The sequence below is a fragment of the Oryza sativa genome, chromosome 1 (genome assembly GCF_034140825.1).
Source record: "Oryza sativa Japonica Group chromosome 1, ASM3414082v1".
Lineage (NCBI taxonomy): Eukaryota > Viridiplantae > Streptophyta > Magnoliopsida > Poales > Poaceae > Oryza > Oryza sativa.
The window spans coordinates 32,590,862-32,609,878 of record NC_089035.1 but is presented as its reverse complement, the minus strand read 5'-3'; the positions used below and the strand labels follow the sequence as shown (position 1 = coordinate 32,609,878).

The following is a 19,017-nucleotide window of genomic DNA, read 5'->3' as shown; positions in this document are numbered from 1 at the left end:
TTAGAAGAGGAGACTAGAGTCCATATAGAAATACAATTAGGAAATAACTGAAATTCGGAATTAAAAATAAGGAATATTAAAAGTAGAGTATAGATTCCATATAGAAATACGATTAGGAAATAACTGAAATTTGAAATTAAAAATAAGGAACATTAGAAGAAGTAGAGTATAGAGTCTATATAGAAATATAACTAGTAAATAATAGAAATTCGGAATTAAAAATAAGGAATATTAGAAGTAGAGTATAGAGTCCGTATAGAAGTACAATTAGGAAATAACAGAAATTTGGAATTAAAAATAATGAATATTAGAAGTAGAGTATAGAGTCCATATAGGAATACAATTAAGAAAATAATAGAAATTCGGAATTAAAAAAATAAGGAATATTAGAAGTAGAGTATAGAGTCCATATAGGAATTTAAAACTAACTAAAATTCGGAAAAAAAAGAGGCCTCCACGTTCGCTCTCCTGGCCTAGAAATTCTCATATTAATCGGAGAAAAAAAAGCAGAGTCCATATAGAAATACAATTTAGAAATAACTGAAATTCGGAATTAAAAAATAAGGAATATTAGAAGAGGAGACTAGAGTAGTTATTACACATTAGTAGTTTCGTAAAGTTATTGCAAAATTTAAAATTATGTTGTCATTGTAATATATTTTAATAATATAATGAGAAAACATATATACTATTATATGAGAGAAAATATAATGATGCTAGCCGCGCAATCTGCGCTGGCCACCATGCTTGTTAATAGTATAGTAAGCAACTATTGTATGAATTGACTATTATATTGGCTATGGATGATTTGTAGTTAGTAGTTGGCTATACTATTAAACTTGCTCTAAATGAAGTTCTCCAATTTGTGTGTTTAGTTCACGTCAAAATTAGAAATTTGGTTGAAATTGGAACGATGTGACGGAAAAATTGGAAGTTTATGTGTGTAGAAAAGTTTTGATGTGATGGAAAAGTTGGAAGTTTGGCTGTATTTATTCCACACCATAATTGAAAGTTTGAATAAATTAAAACGATGGGATAAAAAAATTGGAAGTTTATGTGTGTAGAAAAATTTAATATGACGGAAAAGTTAAAAATTTATAGAACAAGATTGGAATCTAAACAGAACCTTTGTTTAAAGAGTTTGGAAATAAACTCGGCCTTTGTCGCAAAATTTCGGGCCTTACCTCGTGGAGGCGTGGAGCTGGCCCTTGCCGCCACGGTACGCTTTCCCTGACGGATCGGGCCAAGCTGCCTATATAAAAAGTCGTCGTGCCACACTGCCACGGGCCACGGCACCACCATCGAACAAAGAATAGCGCGCACGCATTCGCCTCGACGCCGCATACTCGCGTCCACGAGCCCCGCGAGAAACAGCTATCCACGTCATCCGCGGCGGCCGCCCGCCGTTTTCCCTTTTCCAGGCGCGACTCGGCGGCCGCACCCGGTTGCGCACGCCGCTCCCCCCCCCCCCCCCCCCCCACGCCACGCTCCCCCGCCTCGTTTCCCCCGCGCGGCCGCGCCAGAAAGGGGAGAAACGCTTCACGCGCGCGGCGCACCCTAGCTTGGGCCACGATGCCATCCGCTAACGTGCGCGGGGCGCAGCCTAGCGCCGACCGCAGGTTAAGTACGCTGGTGCGCCACCTACTGCCTTCCTCCGCACGAACAGCAACCACCACCAGCACCTCCTCCTCCGCCGCCGACGCCGACTCCTCCCTCCAAGCTTTCCCCACCATGGCGTCGTCGTCCGTCTTCGCTGGCCTCGCGCAGGCGCCGGAGGACCCCATCCTCGGGGTAAGATCCCCCTCTCGTCTCCCAATCTCACTCCCGCTCCCCATCGCTGTCTTCACCGGTTTCGGCCGTGATCGCGCGGTTTTTTGGGTTCGCTCGACCTGATCGGTGCTCCCGTTGGTGTTGTGGTAGGTGACGGTCGCGTACAACAAGGATCCCAGCCCCGTGAAGGTCAATCTCGGCGTCGGCGCCTACCGGACCGAGGTAAGGTGTTTTGGGGGAATTTCTATTGATTTTTTGCTCCTTCGTATTTTGGATTGGATTGGTGGTGGATTTGACTTCGATTTTGTGGTCTGATCGGAGTAGGAAGGGAAGCCCCTGGTGCTGAATGTGGTCAGGCGCGCTGAGCAGATGCTGATCAACAACCCGTAAGTCTGATTTGAAAACCAGATGATCCGCATGATTTCGGACCTGGGAATTTTTTTTAGGCTGGCTGAGTGTACAGATTCCGTGTTCAACTTGCCTCTAGATCTAACCTGTAGATAATACGGTATACTCCACCTAGCTTGCAGGTTATGTACTTTTTTTGCGAACGCTTGCAGGTTATGTACTAATAATATATTAGTATTTGGCACCATTCTTGCTTTGAATCGTCCGGCTGACTTATTTTATTCTACGAAAATAATTGTTGACCTTTGGTCTTTTAGTGACCTTTCCTGCTCTACCTACCTGTTTTTATAATATTTCAGGTCATTTTTTTGCTTTGCTTTTGTTATATACTAGCGTGTAGGATTGATTGATGTTGTTGCAGCGCTGGGTATCCAACTGGGTTTGCCTTATCAGTGCCACACTGCCACTAGTTTGTTTGGCCCATTATTACCACTTAGATATATATTTTTAGTGAGGGGCACAGTATGTTAATTTACGAGTACTGCAGGTCTGCAGCTTTGTGTGTGTACACAGTATACATTTTTTTTTATGTATAGACAATTTCTTGGATGGGTTTACAGGAAGAAAAAACCATTGACTATTTTTTACAGCAAACTTATGATGATATTCCCAGTTGTATTTTACCTGTGATTATTTGCTTTGACTAGGTCACGTGTTAAGGAGTATTTGCCGATCACTGGACTGGCCGATTTCAATAAGCTGAGTGCTAAGCTTATTTTTGGTGCTGACAGGTGCGTTCCTGCTCTCAAGAATATATATGGTCATATGGTTTCCTCATCTGTTACCTTTGACCAATTGTAACAAACAGTAAAATTATCTCACTAAGATAACTTCTTCAGATCCTTTGCTACTTTTGGCTTATTCTTGTATTAGGTAATTCACAAAACTGATTATACTATTTATTGGAACAGTCCTGCCATTCAAGAGAATAGGGTGGCTACAGTTCAGTGCTTGTCAGGAACTGGTTCTTTAAGGGTGGGAGGTGAATTTCTTGCAAGGCATTATCATGAAGTAAGGAATCTGCCTTGGCTCCTTCATAGATACTGATATGGTTCTACATTACAATGCAAAGTATGATCGCTAAATTATAAACGTGTTCTCCAGCGCACTATATACATCCCACAGCCAACCTGGGGGAATCACCCCAAAGTGTTCACTTTAGCTGGCCTGACTGTTAGGAGTTACCGCTACTATGATCCTGCAACCCGTGGACTGGATTTCCAAGGTACCAATTTCAATTTTCCATGGAGGAACTTGTTCTTATGAAGAAGATTAATTGCAAGATTGTTTGCACCTGTCTGACTTGATCAAGGATGTGTTTTCGTGTTACAGGGCTGTTAGAAGATCTCGGTTCAGCTCCTTCAGGTGCAATTGTACTGCTTCATGCTTGTGCCCACAACCCTACTGGAGTAGACCCAACTTTGGACCAGTGGGAACAGATCAGGCAGTTGATGAGATCAAAAGCATTGCTGCCATTCTTTGATAGCGCTTATCAGGTAAATTATTGGCATCCTTAATACTTATACTTCTAGTTCTTAGGAAGCATGACATTGGTTAATACTTATACTTCTAGTTCTTATACTTAATACTTATACTAATTTTTCTTTCTGTAGCCGTAAATTCCATTGGTTTTTGTCCATACGACATTTTATTTCAAAATAGACTTTGACTTCATTATTGTGCCTGCTATGCTTTATTTGTTCAGGGATTTGCAAGTGGAAGTCTTGACCAAGATGCTCAATCAGTGCGCATGTTTGTTGCTGATGGTGGTGAATTGCTCATGGCTCAGAGCTACGCTAAGAACATGGGATTGTATGGAGAGCGTGTCGGTGCTTTAAGCATAGTAAGATATCTTCACTCTAATATTTGTCAAGTTCAGCTTTGTGGCTTGCCCATACTTTGTTCGTAGTCTTGACCGAGGTTGCTGTCATCTTCATGCTGTTCATAGTAGCAACTGATGTACCTGTCATGCATGGAAATTTGTGTGTCTATTTTATTTCATCTCACACTGGCTATTTTACTACTAGTAAGAGATATAATCACTATGAGCCATGATGGCTACAATTCAAGTATTATAATTGTTTTTTTGTCTTGTCTCCAAAAAATATTGGAGATGTTTAATGAGGTTGAGAGTCTTTCAAGGTGGGAAGTTCTAAACGAAAGTAGGACAGTGAATTTTTATTCTTTCCAGCTCCAAATATCTCTTTCAATTTTGTCAATCACATGCCACCGATGCTTTAATTGTTGAAATTAAATTTTGATTCTAAGTTGATGCCGACCCAGATAATAATATCCTATTTAGTTGCATAGAAAAACTGAACGGAATGTAACTTTGTATTTCAGGTTTGTGGAAGTGCTGATGTAGCTGTCAGGGTTGAAAGTCAACTTAAGCTTGTAATTAGGCCTATGTATTCAAACCCTCCTATTCATGGTGCATCTATCGTGGCTACCATACTTAAGGACAGGTAACATTGATGTCATAATAATTCTAGTCAACCATAGAAAGTGAGCTATATGTTGAGAAAGGCATGCCTAGAGGCAGATTCAGGGAATAAAAGTGTGTGCTAAGTTCTTTTTGATTATATTTTTACTAGTGCAATGTTCAATGAATGGACTGTGGAGCTGAAGGGCATGGCTGATAGGATTATTAGCATGAGGCAACAGCTTTTTGATGCTCTGAAAACGAGAGGTAATAGTTTCTGTCAACTCCTCTATATCGTCCTTGCTGGAAGTACATAACTAATGCTATGTACAAAGAAATTTGATCATTGGCCTTTTAGTCTTTACGTTTATTTCAAGTTCTGTTTTGACAGCAATTTTGACTAATTCTGTTTATGTTTAGTCTTTACGTTTATTTGATCTGGAGGCGTTATTTCCCTTTTTTCTGTGAATGCTACAATTGAATTTTGACTAATGTTTCTTACTGTCAAAGCAGTAATGTTGTTTTAAACTAGATTTTCTTTGGCTATGAGAAAATTTTATATTCTATTTTTTTCGAGTTGATTAATCAAGCTCCTGAGACAAGTTCCCTGAATTCCAAATAGTGCACTAAACCAATAGTATATTTTTAAAGCATTTATATGATTCTACTTGGCTTGCACTTATAACCTTAATGATAGAAGGACATTGTTTTACATGGAAAAGCTGCAATGCGTATTTGGCTCGTTGATCTGGGTTTTATGATTGCTCAATATTTTTGTTTTAAAAAGGAGTTTTTCTTCCCTTTTTCTGAATCCATTCTCTATGGCTAAAAGTGAGGTACATTGTCAGAAATATTAATCATTGTTGACATGATAACATCATGCAGAAACTCCTGGAGACTGGAGTCACATCATTAAGCAGATCGGAATGTTCACTTTCACTGGGCTCAACAGTGATCAAGTGGCTTTCATGAGGCAGGAATACCACATTTACATGACATCTGATGGGTAATTGTCTAATTTAGCTATTGTGCAACACTCGCAATTATGTTTGTATGATCTAAGTCTGCAGTTATACAAACTATATAATTTTTAGTTCTATAACAGTAGATGATCTATCTTACTGTTTCTATGGTAGTTTCCTTTGCTAAATGTTCCTTTTTAGCTCATCTTTACAAGCCAAATATTTCTCTTGCAGGAGGATCAGTATGGCTGGTTTGAGCGGGAGGACCATTCCGCATCTTGCAGATGCAATCCATGCCGCAGTCACAAAACTGAAGTGAATGATGGTAGCATAGCAGCTCCCTCCAAGAATAACATCTTAAAACCATCCGCAGCAGTGTTCTGAGGATTCAGACAGTGATGTTTGCTGGCTGAGCACATCCTGGAAGTTTCCTTGTAATAGACTCGTGTGACTTGCTTTTGGGAGCAGTTTTGTACCAGTGGATTCAGAAAAAGTGGTGATTTCGAATCACCTAATAAGCTCCATCGGTGATGCTTTTACCATATGCAGCGTTATATAATCTTAGAATTCTAGGAAGCTAGTGCTTGTTTTATGCGAACAAATGCGTACCTTCCGTTCCCTTCCATTGGCGGACAGGGTATACGACATACGCTGATACAGAGCATCAGTGCCATTCAGATGCATTTTTTTTTTCGCGGAGTTGGTCACATGTGGATTTGGTGGAACCTGGTCTGTGATGCACAAGTAACTCAGTATTGATTACTCCTATTTAAGTCGGGTTATGTAGGGCACGCCATGTTCTGCCCTTTAATATGAAATGAAACATGCGTTTTGCCCTATATCAATATACACAGGGCAAAGCTCTTGCCTTTGTTTAAAAAAAGGGGAAAAATAAAGAAAGAATGAGGGGGTGTTTAGTTTCAGGGCTGTAAAGCTGTAAAGTTTTGACGTGTCACATTTAGGTATTATATAGGATATCGAAAGGGGTGTTCGGGTACTAATAAAAGAACTGTTTTAACGTGTCACATTAGGTATTATATAGGGTGTCGAATGTGGTGTTCGGGTACTAATAAAAGAACTAATTACAATATCCGTCAGTAAACCGTGAGACGAATTTATTAAGCCTAATTAATCTATCATTAGCACATGTTTACGGTAGCACCACATTGTCAAGTCATGGAGCGATTAAGCTTAAAAGATTTATCTCGCAGAGTAGTTGCAACCTGTTCAAACCTTTGATGTGACATGGTGTAAAATTTTAAGGTGAGATCTAAACAGGCCATGAATGAAACATGCGTTTTGCTGTGGCCACACTTCCAGTCTTCTATACCATACCGTTCATTGTTGAAGACTCTGGATCTTTACTATTAAGAGGAAACTAAAGAGCTACTCCCTTCGTCCCATAATATAAGATATTTTAGAGGGATGTGACACATACTAATGCTATAAATCTGGACAGACGAGTAATAAGCTACCACTTTCGTTTAGAGGGCCTGCAAAAGTGCAAATTACTTCGTTAAAGAAAAAGAGAGATGCACATGTCCACTCGCGACGGCCTAGAAACTACAATGTTAATAATAAAGAAAAGTTAAAGAACCAAATCACCTTCACTTCCACATCCAGAAGTTAATCGTCTTGATCAGATCATGGTGGCTCCATATATCATGTAGATTAATAGATATAATTGTATATAAAAATATTTCTAGAAATGGGTTCAAATATATAACTAAAACAGGTTATATAAGTAAACATTTTTGCGAGGATATATAGCATGTACTCAAACTTCAGTTCAAACAGCCTTACAATTGCGTAGGAAATTTAACTAGTTTTAGTTTTAAACTCTGATGAATCTCTACATATTTTTAAACCCGAGCGTCGCAACAGAAATTATAGAGTTTCTAACATATTAAATCAATTAATAACCGAATAAGTCTAAGTAATACTATGGTTTTTTCTTATTGAACAGGTAGGTGAATCAAAAATTTGGTGGAGCCAATAGTAAAATAGGGGAGTAATTTTTGAAATGTGGGTTAATATTATAGATTTGTGGAGCCCAAATGTTAGTGGCAAGGGTGGTGTGGGAATGGATACCATAGCTACTAAAACTTTTAACTATATATTGAGCAAATGTGGTAGTCCTAACTTTTAATCAATATATCTATTATCCCCTACTCTATGGCTGATAAACCACAAAAAATATTGAAGAAAACAACAAAATAAATTATTAGTAAAACTGAACAAACTTGTCTTAGGAATCTTCCTAGATAAAATTCAAACCGAAGAAATACCCAGAGTAAGACAAAGCCAAGTTTCGAGGAACTTTTAACAGCTGGAGAGGTACTCCCAGAATCTCTAGCTCTAAAGGTTGCGTTCGAATGTGGTGTTGGTTAGCTATATGTGAAATGAGGCAAATCATCATTATCGCATGAGTAATTAAATATTATAAACTTGAAAAATAATTTGTTTTTATAAGAATATATATAGAAAACTTTTATAGAAAAAATATATTGTTTAGCAGTTTGAGAATGCATGCTCCAAAAAAAGAACGATGAAGTAGCTAAGTCAAGTATTTGATTCAAATGAAGCCTAAGTATCTACTTATAGAAACTTAGTACCCACAAACTGAATAGACTCTCACCATATACCCAGTGCCGTCAGGAGGATGTTGAATTGGGGTATATTTGTTCAACTCTATGCTGATTAATTTTTTCTTGTTCTGTCCCTATTAACTCATAAATAAATGAGTTCCTCTTGAAAATATGTCCCCTTAAAATGAGTGGATACTAGCAAATGTTTGTTCCAACTTTTTATGGCGTGATTTGATTAATAGCGGAAAGAGATTCCACATTCCAGCATATTTTAAATTTTTTTATCGGATCCCTGGAAAAGGTTCCCGGCCCAATACCAACCCGTTTACACTCCTAAGTCCTACTAAGTCCTAATAACCGAGTGGTTTCAGATCTCGTTTACATGGAAAGTTGGTTCCTCCTCCAGCCACCAGCTCGATCCTTTCTTCCTCGTTCTCGCGATCTGACCTCCCCATCTCTCCTCACTCGATTTCCCGGCGGCTAGCGACGCGGGAGGAGGCGCCCGGCCGGCCGGCGAGCACGTGCTGATAGCGGCCGAGGAGGCGTTGCGGCTGGACGAAGAGCGCCGCGTGCAGCGAAGCGGCAGTCCGGCGAGCAGGAGGTGGATCTGGACGGCGTCGTCTTCGCCTGAGCCAGCCTCACCACGCGTCGGCCTCCCGAGGCGGGGAGTTCATCCGCGCGAACGGCCCCGGTAGCGGGGCGAGGCGTTCCGAATCTGGCGGCATCCTCGGAGGCACACGGCAACATCTCGGTCTGCTTGTTCTTCACGCTGCGCCACAAGCTCAACTGCAATGGCCGCCGCCGCGGCGTCAAGCTCGTCGCCGGAGTTCTCGTAGTAGCCGAGGTGCCTTGCTCCTTCCATTTCCTCCATCTCCGTCCTGTCGTTCTCCACTGCTCTAGCTACTAGCTAGCAGGATATACTCCACGAATCGCAGAAATGGTATTCAATGCCTTGTAATCGTTCAGAAAACTAAAAAAATATTCCGCAATCGCCCACTTCAACCCCAAATCCCCTGTTTTCCAATCCCCTTCACCTTTTCGCTTACAATCCCTATACCGAACTCCATGCTATTTTCTGCTCCACCCATGTTGATTGGCACGGTAAAGCGCACAGCTCATATCAACTTTTTTTTTTTGTTTTCTTTCTTGCCGGCATCTCAGATCAACATATCAACGTCCTGAACTGTTCTATTTGTCTGCAAGTACCTGCCGAGATGTTATGGTTATTTTTCCTTGGACAGTATGATGCGCTTTTCAATTTCTCATTCAGTTTTTCTTTTCCTGTTTCTCCGATTTTCACTCTTCCTGATTTTCTATTTAAACGGTAGGAAGGTAGCTGTCCTTGCCTGAAATAGAAATGTTTAGTACTGCTCACCTTTTGGCAGTTTCTGCATCATGAAGGTCATTGAAATCTGGCATTTAAGTTGTAATGCTCATGCGTCGTGTTGATCAGTAAAAAGTGTTGCTATTCTCAAAGTTCTAGTTTGAGTTTATGAAAATTTATTCTAGAAGTTCAAATTATGGAGGGAATCTTTTGTTTCTTCTGCAGATACTGATTTTCACGGGGATGCATTAAGCTACGGTCTAACTTGTGGGAGCTGGATACTGCTGAAAAGGGGACCAAATGGAGCTTCAGCAGGAAAGCTCGGATGCGGGGACTTTGTTCTCGGCGCCATCAAGGAACCTATCATCCTCTTCATCAGCATTTGTTTCTGCTAACCAATCCCCTTTCTTCACGCCACGATGTCTATCTGCCCGTGTCTCAGATCACGCACATCCTGAGAACAATAGTTCCTTGAGTGGTACTGTGCTGAAAATCAGTGATATTCTTTCCAGCGACACTCTGTTAAAGCGGGAGCAATTACCATCAGCCACTGTGGGGTTATTGCCATCGGATGCTTCTCCTCCTCCTAGTATTTGCACTTCAAGCAATTTTGACACTCCAGCAATTGTCTATAACAATCCTAGCTTCATTTCCACCTTCAGTGACCCATGTCAAGGCAGTTCATCAGCAACTAGCACTGGTGTCCGTTCAACTCAGAAGGAGAAGCATAAGAGACAGTGGGGATTATATCGGAAATCTTCATCCTCTCAACCTACGACATCAGCTACCTCTGTCAACAGACTTCGGAGCTTTGATGTGTACATAGGATTTCATGGCCGTAAGGCTTCACTACTGAGGTTCACTAATTGGCTTCGTGCAGAGCTTGAGATCCATGGAATCAGCTGCTTTGCTTCTGACAGGTCTAGATGCCGGAGTTCTCACAGCCATGATACTATTGAGAGGATTATGAATGCTTCCACATATGGAGTTGTCATCCTTACAAGAAAATCATTTGGCAATCCTTATACCATCGAGGAGCTGAGGAACTTCTTTGGCAAGAAAAATCTGATCCCTATATTCTTTGACTTGGGTGCTGCTGATTGCCTTGCCAGAGATATTATTGAGAAGAGAGGAGAACTGTGGGAGAGACATGGCGGCGAGCTTTGGATGTTATATGGTGGAATGGAACAGGAATGGAGGGAATCAGTTGATGCTCTTTCTCGGGTGTCAGATGTGCAATTAGAAGCAAATGATGGCAATTGGAGACATTGCATACTTCAAACTATCATTGTTTTGGCCACAAAATTGGGCAGGAGAAGTGTGGTTGATCGGGTGAATAGGTGGAGAGGAAGGGTGGAGAAGGAGGAATTCCCTTTCCCTCGTAATGCTGATTTTGTTGGTAGGAAAAAAGAGCTCTCAGAGTTGGAACTCATTTTATTTGGAGATGTCAGCGGAGATGGGGAAAGAGAGTATTTTGAGATCAAGACAAAGCAGAGAAGAAAGGGCCTCGTAATTGGACGGTCTGTTAACAATTATGAGCAAGTAAATACTGATGATGGTAAAGGAAAGGAGCCGGTTTTGTGGAAGGAAACCAAGGAAAACATTGAGATGCAGAGACTGGGGAGTCCACCACGACATGGAAGGCCATCGAGAACAAAGAATGATGGCAGGTATGGGAGGAAAAGAAGATGTAGGAAGATACTCTACGGAAAGGGTATTGCTTGCATTTCAGGGGAATCTGGAATTGGCAAGACAGACTTGGTTTTGGAGTATGCATACAGGTTCTCCCAGAGATATAAGATGGTCTTATGGGTCAGAGGGGAAAGCAGGTACATTCGACAAAACTACTTAGCTTTGCGGACTTTTCTGGAAGTAGATTTAAGTGTTGATAGTCACTTGCATGAGAAAGGAAGTGACCGATGCTTTGAAGAGCAGGAAGAGGAAGCCATTGCCAAAATACGGCAAGAGCTGATGCGGGACATACCGTTTTTAGTAATCATTGATAATCTTGAGAGTGAGAAAGACTGGTGGGATAAGAGAGTCATAACAGACCTTCTTCCACATTTTGGTGGAGAGACCCACTTCATCATAACAACACGCCTTCCACGTGTGATGAACTTGGAGCCAATGAAGCTTTCTTATTTGTCTGGTGCCGAGGCAATGTCTTTGATGAAGGGAGGCGTCAAGGATTATCCACTGGTGGAAATTGATGCACTAAAGGCCATTGAAGAAAAGCTTGGAAGACTCACTCTTGGCCTTGGTATTGTGGGATCTATACTCTCAGAGCTTCCAATCACTCCGAGCAGGCTTCTTGATACGTTGAGTCGGACACTGCCCATAAGAGATTGTTCTTGGAATGAGAGAGATGCTATCAGTTTGAAAAATCATGAAATCCTTGTCCGGCTCCTGGATGTCTGCCTATCAATATTTGACCATGCCGATGGTCCTAGGAGTCTGGCAACCCGGATGGTTCAAGTGTGTGGTTGGTTTGCACCTTCTGCGGTCCCAATACATATGTTGGCGTTGGCTGCACATAAAGTCCCAAAGAAGCATCGGAGGGGTCCAAGGTGGAGGAAGTGGTGGCGAACGCTGACTTGTGGCTTGGCTACATCTAGGATGAAGAGATCTGAAGCTGAAGCAGCTGCAATGCTGATGAGGTTTGGAATTGCCAGATGCAGCACAAAGCCTGAATATGTACAGTTCCATGATCTGATCAGGCTATATGCTCGAAAGCGAGGAGGCACACGAATGGCACAAGCTGTGGTCCAATCGATCTACCTCCGAGGCTCAATTAAACATTCTTCTGAACATCTGTGGGCTGCCTGCTTCATGTTTTTTGGATTTGGTTCTGATCCTTTCCTGGTAGAACCGAGGCCATCAGAGTTGATTTTCTTTGTGAAGCAGATCGTCGTGCCACTTGCAATCAACACATTCATCACATATTCCCGATGTAATGCAGCACTGGAGCTGCTGCGTCTATGCACTGAGGCATTGGAGCGGGCAGCTGACTCAATGCTTTCTCATGCTGGCAAATGGAGAGAAACACCATTGTCCTGTTTCAGGCCAACTCAGTCAGAAGCCCAATACACCTACCTTTGGCAGGAGCTGGCTCTTCTGAAAGCATCTGTATTGGAAACACGGGCCAAGCTGATGCTTCGAGGTGGACAGTATGACACTGGAGATGACCTAATAAGGAAGGCCATATTCATCCTGACTTCCATTTGTGGCGAGCACCATCCTAACACGGTTTCTGCTCGAGAAACCCTCAGTAAACTCACAAGGCTTCTTACAAATGTTCAGCTTAGTTGATTCATATAGCTTAGGACTTCACCAATATATTCTTTTCAGTGTGGCTTTTCATAAACACTGTACAAAATGCCCCAGATCATCAAATAACAAAAGAAAATTTGTCTACACAATTTGCACAGGTTTGCTTCTTTGGTTAAAGCACTCTCTTGTTACTTTCACCTTTGTGATGTGATCCTAGTCTTAACACGCACAAGGTTTCAGGCATCTTCCTCTGGTGTTGATCTTAGTAATTAATAACTGGCAAACATATACATTTCTCTCCTTTTCATTTCTCATCTTATTGGTCATTTTATTTTGGGATGTCTTCCCCCTGGCTCAACTGTTCTTTTTATTAGTCATTCTATTAAAAGTATCAGCTCAGGTAGTTCTGAAGTGACCTAGTCAGATGCCTGAATTGTATATCTCAATTGTGTCAAGATGAATAAAAAGAGGAATATTCTATCAGGCAAAAGAAACTAGTCGTCTCCAGCAGCCACTGATCCCTACAGTTTTAGTCTCTAGCTAGAGGTGATTTCTTCTATCATATAATTAGAGATGTTTCACGATGTTGGATGGGAGTCTTGCATTATGGTAACTGCCAGATGAAAGTTGGTGAACAATTATTTATTTCTGTCAGCTCCAAAGATCATAGTACAAATTAACAACCATGTGATGCTGATACTTCGATGTTGAAGTAAGGTAATGTTCTACATTGATTCCCATTCAATTTAATTGTTTGTAGCGATTTATTTTTGATAAAAAGATACGAGGTAATAGGCATTTGCATTGAGAAACTAAAACTGCAATTTTGTGCTTATTAAGGTCTGTGGAAGTGTTGTATAGCTGTTATTGGGGTTGAAACTCAACTCAAGCTTGTAACTATTCTAATTCTTATATACACAAACTCTCCTATTCATGGTGCCTCTCATGCCTATCATAGTTAAGGACAAGCAACACTCATATTACAGTTCTGGTTGAAATGCATGCTTATTGGTTATTGCAGATTCACGAAATATTAAAGAAAAACAGTGCTTAGTTCTTGCTGTTGATTATGTCTACTAGTGAGGCATTCAACGAATGGACCGTGGAGCTGTAGTCATAGCTTTTGGAGAATGGAAGTATAAGTTCTGGTCTCTTCTTGCAGCCTTGCACAGAACCATATTTGTGGACACCAAGATCTGAGGCAACAGCTATACGCAGAAAACCATGGTTGAAGTTTCAACCAACTCTATTTCGTTCTTTATGGCAATTTAATTAAAGTTATATGTAAACTTGGTAAGGCTTGATCATTGCCCTTTTAGTCTATGCTTTTTTCTCAAGATCTTTTATTACAACTTTGAGTTGCTTGCCCCATTTTCTAGAATTTATACAACTGCTGTGAACTAATGGTTCTTCAGCAACTGGGTTGACAGATTTTACATCAATTTTTTTGAACGGGAAAACTCAGAGCAGTTCTGGCCTATTGATATGTTATTTTATGATTATTAATTCTACCTTTTCTATTTTTTTTCCAGTGCTTTTTAATCCTGCCGCCAATGTTCTGAACATTACCTTGTTAGCTTCATGAAGAAACACCTGGAATTGGAGCCACACTATTAAGCAAATTGGAATGTTTACTTTCACTGGACTCAGCAGTGATCAAACGACCTCCATGAGGCAGGAATGCCTCATCTACATGGCATCTAATGGGTAAGTCGATCTACTTCAGGAATTTTATGTTGCTATCATAAAAACCATTGGGCGTGTCAAGTTTACGGTTGCACAGTATATAATATAAAGCGACCTGAGTGAAATATGTCAGCGGTCCTTAAAACTTGTAAGCAGGTGCCTTTTAGATCCACAAACTTGTATAAAGCAAATCTAGGTCCCTGAATTTGCTTAAGTATGCTGTCTCGATCCAAAATCACTATATACCTTTCTAGTGCTGATGTGGATGTTGAGGTGACACACTATGCATGTGATGTGGCACATAAATAAGAAAAAAGAATAAAAATGGTGAGACGGGAGAGGTGCGTAAGGCGTTAGGTACATCAGTGCCACATAGTCTCCTAGTCCTAGAAGGACACATGGCAGGCAGCTCTGGACTTATATGCTATTGGAGTACTGTAATAAGTGGGATTTGGATCTGTCTTTTACAAGTTCGTGAACCTAAATAATTATCTATTTACAAGTTTAAAGACTACTGGTGTATTTTACTCTATAATATAACACTCTCCGTTCCATAATACTTCCTCCATTTCTAAATATTTGACACCGTTGACTTTTTAGCACATGTTTTACCGTTCGTCTTATCTAAAAACTTTTATGAAATATGTAAAACTATATGTATACATAAAAATATATTTAACAATGAACCAAATGATAGGAAAATAATTAATAATTACTTAATTTTTTTTGAATAAGACGAACGGTCAAACATATTTAAAAAAGTCAACGGCGTCAAATATTTAGAAACGGAGGGAGTACTTGGTAATTTTGACTTGGCATTGTTTTAGCTTGACCACTAATATTTTATAGATAAACCTACAAGAGTATTGAAAAATAGAACATATTATTGAAGTATGATCACAGTAAATATGAACATATAAATCCCGTTCATCGTAGTTAAACAATTTGAAAGATATCAATGCTCAAACTAGAGCAAGTGCCAATCAAAATTGCCAAATACTCCCTCCATTTCAAAATATTTGACACCGTTGACTTTTAAGCACATGTTTGACCGTTCGTCTTATTCAAAAACTTTTATGAAATATGTAAAATTATATGCCTACATAAAAATATATTTAACAATGAATCAAATGATAGGAAAAGAATGAATAAGACGAACGGTTAAACATGTGCTAAAAAGTCAACGGCGCGAAACATTTCGAAACGGAGGTAGTATTATGAATTGGTGTTTGTGTTCGTTCTGTGTTCTTGCCCTCGGATTACGATTTCTGTTGCATCCAGGAAATGTTATATCTTAAGTTTTTCGGTTGTTGACACATCTGGGGATTGTCCTTTTCTTGCACACCTGCATGAACGTCAGTAGATGTCTCTGTCGTATACATTGGTCAACCCCTCAACCCCTTGAAATGGTACAGAAGATTCTCAGCTCTACAAACCCAGAAGCCGAAAACGGCGGGCTACTCAAGCGAGAGCCCAGTTTGATCAAAATATATATGTACACTATGTGATAATACATGCAAAATATCGTGCCACTTTTTAATGGCGACCTGGTGGGCTTCTATGCGCCCCGAACAGGTTGTCCATGTACGTCTGCTTCAGGTTCGTCATGATGTTGGGCAGCTTCATCAGCCTTCCGTCCTCCTGTGCGGCCGGCTCAGGCGCCGTCGGCGAGGGCCTATCGGCGTCACCGTTCCAGTCATCCATGAAGTCGAGCAGCGTCCTGCCGTTGGGTGACCCTGTCATTTTGCAGGGGGCATCCACCTCGCCAGCCTGCTGGTGGTGGTGCTCCGCGGCGTCGTTGGCCATAGCCGGCGCCGGCGGCGCCTCCTTCTTGGCCTTCTCCCTGGCGTGGTCGTCGGCGTTGAGGACGTCCTCTATCCGGGACATGACGTTGAAGGCCAAGCTCTCCAGCACCCTGGAGTAGCTCTCCAGGATGGCGAACCCGACGTCCTGGCAGCCCAAAGGCGAAAAGTGCGTGTGTCATCAAGCTGGACACTACCCCGACATTGGTCGGACGGCTCACACTGGAGTAAAATCGTGTGTGATCTTACCCTGTTTTCCTGTATCTTGGCGATGTCGAGGGTGGACTGGGGGATGCCGGGGTACCGGTGCTTGATGATGAGCAGGAGCGTCTGCGCGCGCTCCTCGAACTGCTCCCTCTTCTCCTGGCTGACGGCCGATCCCCACGCCGACTTGCCGTCCTTGTTGTGCACCTTCCTGTTCCAGATGATCACCGACGCCTCGATCCGGTCCTTGAGGTCCAGGATCTTGTGCTCCGACGTAAGGTCCACCGTCGACAGGAACACGTCCGGGTCGAACTCCACGTCGGTGATGATCCGGTACAGCGCGTCGCCGAGGCTCGCCCTCCCGTTCTGCAGCCACCCACATTCTTGCCATTGTCAACAGATGTCTTCTTGCACGGTGGATGGATGGATGGATCGTGTGAGCTGCCAGTTCTCACCTTGGGGAGGGATTCGAGGTAGGATTCCGGGATGGCCATCTCCATGAGGCAGTTGGCGTTGATGGCCATGGCCGCCTTGAGCACCTGGTTCACCAGCTCCTTCTGGTGCTGGAGCCACCCTCTGGACGCCGGCGAGAGCCCGCCAGGCGGGACCTTCACGATCGGGATCCACCATTTCTCGTCTGATCTCTGCTCGTCGCTATCCGAGCACGAGTCGCGCTTCACGTACCAGAACTCGTTCCGATCCTTGAAGTTGTCCAGGTAATCCTGCCACGCAACGCAATGGGGGAATATCACGCTGTTCGTCTCGGTAGCTTTGCGAGTTCTAGCGATGGTGAGATCGATGTATGTCGCGCTTTTACCAGGAGCATCGTGTCGATCTTGCGCAACGCCGGTATGTTCGCCTGGAGATCTCTCCGCTGCTGCGTGCCCATCACCTGAGACGAGCAGAGAGAGAAAGATAGCAGGTTACTTGATGGAGCTGCACACCTGTGACTTGTGTGAGCTGTGATCTATCCTGAGCTACAAGCGGCTGCCGCTGCTGCATGGCTGACCTCCATCTCAACGCCGTTGTCCAAGACTTGTTTCTTCGCGACGAACTCGACGATGTGATCGGCGACGGATAGAAGCCAGCCGACCTCTTTCTTCCACCTCCCCTTCCTGTCCGGCGCCATGGGCTCCAGCTTCCGTTGCTCACCAAACACAGAAGCTGATGACAAAAGAAGTTGCTCTCACCACTGCTACATTTCTTGCGTGTGCCCCCCCAAGATAGAGATGGAATTTGGGCAGGCAGTCACCTTACCTGCAAGATTGGTGATGGCGTTGGACACGGCCAGCGCCGACGGCACGCCCTTCCCGGACCCCGACATGTCCTCCCCGAGCAGCAGCTTGGCGAACTTCTCCTTCATCAGCTCCATCTCTGCACGCAAGCGTCTAGCGTCGCTTCAAAACCAAAGCCGTTCTGTCCATGCGCGGCGGCGGGCCGTGTTCGATCATGGCGACGACTTACCGGAAGGTCCTCCGCCGCCGTGTTCGCCGGTGTCCTTGGCGAGCCGCGACTTGGGCGCCGCGCTGTCCTTGTCGAGCACGGCGCCAATCTTGAGCGTGCCGCCGCCGCCGAGATCCTCATCGGCCGGCGTGCCCCGGCCCTCCTCGCTCACCATACTCTGCGACCGTCGCACCGAGCTTCGTCTCTCTAGCAGCGACCCACCGCCGCTCGCTGCCATCAACCGATCAACTCCACCGTGGCCAGCTTCTCGGCAACCAACCAAACAGCAACAACAACAACGGCAACAAAGAAATGGATCCGGTGACACGACACGTCGAAAAGACTGGAAATCCCACCATGATACTACCCAAAGTGTATATACCTGTAAAGGACGCAGCTTTCTGCGGCCTCGAGCGACGTGTGCAGAAGCAAACGATGATGATCCAGGATTGGCGCTGCAGAACACCCACGCAGAGAGAGCCACGAGAAGGAACAAAAAGGGGAGGGTTGAAATGATTAATCCCGAGGTGATGATGATTGTTGTTTGTCCCGGTAATCCAAGAACCGGGTGGTTCGATCGATCGTCCGCATTGTCGCGGTAAGAAGAAGCCCCGGGGAAGAGGGGGAGCATAATTAGGGAGCGGCACATGCTTTATTATTAGAAAGTGCCTTGCCTGCCATAGCGCCATTCTTAGCCACCCTGCTTTCCTGGGAGCTACCTAGCTGGAGGAAGAAGACGAACACAACACATGGAGAATTCGTCGGGGTCAATTTACTGAACAAAGTTTGTTGTCCTACTTAAATAGTTAAATACTTCAAGCATGTTCGGTAGACTTATGTTCCACCTCTTATAGAACTGAAGTCAACTAAACAGTTTTAGCTTCATCCTTTTATTACGTGAAATTTGTCACGACACATGAAGACCTGAGAGATCTGAATAAATCCAGTGCAGGTCCTATCAATCGGGTTCAGGACGTGTCAATTCGTTTAATCATGCAACTAACAAGATAAATAGACAGATCGTATCGGATCAAGGAGCTGATCAGCCAATGGGCTGATGTGAAGTCGAGTGACCAGCCAATATCGATAAGGTTTAGATCAACGGTTATGGGTTCGATATAGATTCAAATATCAGATA

The 19,017-nt window shown here is 43.0% G+C and overlaps 3 protein-coding genes across 3 annotated transcripts; 2 read left to right on the top strand and 1 right to left on the bottom strand.

Moving 5' to 3' along the window:
- Window positions 1–1,529: 1,529 nt before the first annotated feature.
- LOC4325621 (aspartate aminotransferase, cytoplasmic-like) lies at window positions 1,530–6,104 on the top strand. Its single transcript, NM_001401467.1, has 12 exons — window positions 1,530–1,791; window positions 1,921–1,992; window positions 2,095–2,156; window positions 2,826–2,909; window positions 3,090–3,189; window positions 3,283–3,403; window positions 3,511–3,674; window positions 3,884–4,021; window positions 4,522–4,643; window positions 4,773–4,867; window positions 5,486–5,606; window positions 5,797–6,104. The coding sequence occupies exons 1-12, from the start codon at window positions 1,573–1,575 to the stop codon at window positions 5,879–5,881; spliced, it is 1,383 nt and encodes a 460-aa protein (NP_001388396.1). The 5' UTR covers window positions 1,530–1,572; the 3' UTR covers window positions 5,882–6,104.
- A 2,428-nt stretch (window positions 6,105–8,532) lies between these two features.
- Window positions 8,533–14,683, top strand: LOC4325620 (uncharacterized). The gene is made up of 4 exons (XM_066304186.1): window positions 8,533–9,251; window positions 9,700–13,461; window positions 13,766–14,037; window positions 14,277–14,683. Exon 2 carries the CDS (start codon window positions 9,775–9,777, stop codon window positions 12,781–12,783), a length of 3,009 nt encoding a protein of 1,002 aa, XP_066160283.1. The 5' UTR covers window positions 8,533–9,251; window positions 9,700–9,774; the 3' UTR covers window positions 12,784–13,461; window positions 13,766–14,037; window positions 14,277–14,683.
- A 1,097-nt stretch (window positions 14,684–15,780) lies between these two features.
- LOC4325619 (rop guanine nucleotide exchange factor 11) lies at window positions 15,781–18,513 on the bottom strand. The gene is made up of 8 exons (XM_015773108.3): window positions 18,262–18,513; window positions 17,901–18,143; window positions 17,694–17,810; window positions 17,446–17,600; window positions 17,254–17,328; window positions 16,892–17,158; window positions 16,482–16,802; window positions 15,781–16,380 (listed from the first exon to the last, which is right to left on the bottom strand). Exons 2-8 carry the CDS (start codon window positions 18,115–18,117, stop codon window positions 15,967–15,969), a joined length of 1,566 nt encoding a protein of 521 aa, XP_015628594.3. The 5' UTR covers window positions 18,118–18,143; window positions 18,262–18,513; the 3' UTR covers window positions 15,781–15,966.
- Between the last annotated feature and the right edge of the window lie 504 nt (window positions 18,514–19,017).